This window comes from Quercus lobata, chromosome 4 (assembly GCF_001633185.2).
Source record: "Quercus lobata isolate SW786 chromosome 4, ValleyOak3.0 Primary Assembly, whole genome shotgun sequence".
Lineage (NCBI taxonomy): Eukaryota > Viridiplantae > Streptophyta > Magnoliopsida > Fagales > Fagaceae > Quercus > Quercus lobata.
In genome coordinates, this window is record NC_044907.1 from 42,384,382 (window position 1) to 42,388,293 (window position 3,912).

The following is a 3,912-nucleotide window of genomic DNA, read 5'->3' on the forward strand; positions in this document are numbered from 1 at the left end:
TGTGTAGGGTTTCTTTTCTCACAACCCTATACGTATATAAGGATAATTTTAAGGGTCATCTCAATGATGTAAAGGTTGTTGCACTTGTTGTTACATGCATATTGTGACCGGAGACAATCTGCCTTAGCTCATCTTTCTCTTAAAGAAGCTTCTGCACTTGTATGCAATATGGTTTTGTAACTAAAGAGTTTCTTGATCTTCATCGTGTGGATGAACTGAAGAACTTTGTAGCCAACATCCTTCTCAAGTTAGTGTGTTAGTCACGTACTAGGATCTATGCATCGATTGGTTAGTCATGTACTTGGAGCTGTGCATTGGAAGGAAAAATTGTCACTACATTACAAATCCAATTGTGTATTGGGGTAAGAGTTCAATTGTAGGTTGGTATAAAGTACTGGAACTCCTTTGCTTGTAACCGCTTGTTTTGATAATAGTGAATTCTCGGAAGTGATGACCTTAAATTCACCCGGTGGGGTTTTGCTTCAGTGGTTTTTCCTGTTCCTAAACAAATCACCCATATCAAATTTAATTTCTGCTGCATTTAATTATTTGGTGATTAGTTTGCGCTATTGCATGAAATTGAACCTAATTAATTCACTTGGCTAATTAATTAATTGGTTAATTTACCAAAGGGGTCAATACAATTTTGGCCTATCACTCCTCTCCTTTGATAAATAATAAATATTATATATAGTATATATACAAAACCAAAAACAATAGCCCCCCAAAGAGCAGGGAATTGAGAATGAAAGCTACACACAATACTATTAGCGTCTTAATGCTCCCATGGTTAGCTCATGGCCATATATCACCCTTCCTAGAGCTAGCCAAGAAGCTCACAACTAGAGACATTCATATTTATTTTTGTTCTACAGCTATAAACCTTGGCCCCATCAAACAACAACTAGTTGAAAAGGATTCACTTTCAATAGAACTTGTGGAACTCCATCTTCCATCCTTACCTGAGCTTCCACCACACTACCACACAACCAATGGCTTGCCACCCCATCTCATGCCCACACTCAAAAAGGCCATGGACATGGCTAGCCCAAACATCACCACCATTTTAAAGCAACTAAAGCCTGATTTGGTTATTTATGATTTTCTTCAGATATTGGCACCATCACTAGCTCAGTCACAAAATATTCCAGCCATCGATTTCGTGGTCATGAGTGCTACGATAACATCTTTTTATATGCACCTTGCCAACAACCCTGGTGTTGAATATCCTTCTCCAGAAATTTATCTTCAGGATTATGAGGTTGGTAAGTTCGCAAATGATACTGACGATGGGGATCGAATACTAGAATGCTTCCAACAATCTTCTGAAATCGTTTTGATCAAAACTTTTCGAGAAATCGAGGCAAAGCATATTGATTATCTCTCTGTTTTAGCGAAGAAGAAGATTGTACCAGTCGGTCCACTTGTTCAAGACCCCGTTGAAGAAGATGAGAAAAAGGAAATCATAGAGTGGCTTAATGACAAGGAACCATCATCGGCTGTGTTTGTTTCGTTTGGCAGCGAGTTTTTTTTGTCAAAGGAGGAAATGCAAGAGATAGCTTATGGGCTAGAGCTCAGCACGGCAAACTTCATATGGGTAGTGAGATTTCCTCGAGGTGAGAAAGTCAATCTTCAAATGGCACTTCCAAAAGGTTTTCTTGATAGGATTGGAGATAGGGGAATTGTTGTAGAGGGATGGGCACCACAAAAAACGATTTTAAAGCACTCTAGCATTGGTGGGTTTGTGAGTCATTGTGGATGGAGTTCTGTGATGGAGAGCATGACGTTTGGGGTTCCAATTATAGCCATGCCAATGCATCTTGATCAGCCAGTGAATGCTAGGCTGGTGGAGGCAATAGGTGCAGGTGTAGAAGTGAAGAGAGACACGAAAGGGAGGCTTGAAAGAGAAGAGGTGGCAAAGGTGATTAGGAAGGTACTTGTGGAGAAAACTACAAAGAGGAAGGCAAAAGAATTGAAGGAGAACATCGAAAATAAGGGAGATGAAGAGATTGATGGAGTGGTGCAGGAGCTGCTACGACTTTGCAGCAAATTAAAAGAATAAGCAATAGTAGGAAGTCGCAGCACACAAACAATGTCTGCGCAGTTAAATTTCCAGAACCTCACACCATCCTTTGCTAGTTGTTCCTTTGTCTGGGTTAATAGACTTTGTAATGTTCCAGCACATAATGCTGCTAAGCTAGCTTTATCTTCTTCTTGTTTCAGTTATGACTTATGACAATCTGCTCCCTCCCTTAAGGTTAGCTTGTAATGCAGATTGTCCTTCTGTTCTTCCTTCTTAATTTAATGCAATTGCAGCTTGTCCAAAAAAAAAAAGTGTATTTTGTTATCATTTAGGTTTCAATGGACCCACTATTAAAAAGCTGGCTCAACTTAGTACATTAGGACTTTAAAAAAAAAATATATATATATATATATATATATATTATATTCTGTAATAAAAAAGTGGTTTGAATAGGCTTTGAATGTAGTATTAATTATTTGCTAATAGTTCATCAAAAATTATTTGCTAGTAATATATAATTAAAAATGCGTATCAGCTTCCTAGTTAATTTTAAATTAGTGTTGAAGATGCTATCTTGAAGAGGTCATGCTTGGCTTTGGACTACATCCATACATAATGAAGGAAGCAATTATGTACACTTTTGCTTTTTTATTTGATTATTCGGTTATGTGATTATCTCAATCCCCCTCTCTCTATCTCTCTATGGATATATGTTACGCATAATCTCTGTTTTATTTTTCTTTAGACTACACACTATCTTATTTAATTTCTCAAGATTTTATTTTGTTATTAGGAGTTGGATAATTAGACAAGGAAATAAAATATTATCAACTTATGGTAGATATAAGAGCCTCTTTGGTAGTAGGATTTTTGGTTTTTATGCTTTTTGTTTTGAGGGGTAGGATTTTTGTTTTTATTTTTGAAACAACATGAAAATAATTTTTACATTATATGTGTTTCACTCCCACTTTTAAGAACAAGTTTGGAATACTATTTCAACTTTAAGATTTTTGATAAATACTATGAAAATAAACTACCGAAAACTATATGATTCTCCAAGATATACTAAATCAAATTAGATAACATACATGTGTCCCTATAAAAAATGATACAAATTCACTGTATGTTGTGTATGCAGTCAGCCACAATAGCTAAAGGTTGAGTTGTACCTTTCAATAATTTAATACAATTCTTGATTTAGATAAGAAATGAATAGGAAAAAGAAAACACCTATAAATTGTTATAAAATCAAGCCTATGTTTCCCATTTTAACCCATATATTATTTGGGTTTCAAAAGAAAATGGATCTATTCTCCAAGAAATACTAAATCAAATTAGATAACATACATGCGTCCCTATAAAAAAAATGATACAAATTCACTGTATGTTATGTATGTCGTCAGCCACAATAGCTAAGGGTTGAGTTGTACCTTTCAATAATTTAATACAATTCTTGATTTAGATAAGAAATGAACAGGAAAAAGAAAACACCTATGAATTGTTATAAAATCAAGTCTATGTTTCCCATTTTAACCCATATATTATTTCATTTGGGTTTCAAAAGAAAATGGATCTATTGTCCACTATGTTGTAAATATACTAAATAATTCATTAACTAATTTTAGTATTTTACCAACATCTTATGTTGCAAATTAATTTATATTGCAGACTATCTGGTAGGGATGACAATTTTACCCCGCCTTGCTTAACCCGCCCTTCTTCGCTTCACCCCAGCCCGTAAAGGTGATGGGGTGGGGATGAGACAAGATTTTAACCCCGCACCATGGGACAAGGTAGGGATGAGTTTAGACTTTTTAGACTCACCCCGCCCCGTCTCTTCCCGTCTCCACCCCGCCTTGCATTGCTAAAGGTTATAATTGTAAAATTTT

The 3,912-nt window shown here is 35.8% G+C and overlaps 1 protein-coding gene across 1 annotated transcript; it reads left to right on the forward strand.

The window, feature by feature from the left end:
* The first annotated feature begins 709 nt into the window (after positions 1–709).
* Positions 710–2,334, forward strand: LOC115984003 (beta-D-glucosyl crocetin beta-1,6-glucosyltransferase-like). The gene has a single exon (XM_031106879.1). It carries the CDS (start codon positions 746–748, stop codon positions 2,060–2,062), a length of 1,317 nt encoding a protein of 438 aa, XP_030962739.1. The 5' UTR covers positions 710–745; the 3' UTR covers positions 2,063–2,334.
* Positions 2,335–3,912: the final 1,578 nt, after the last annotated feature.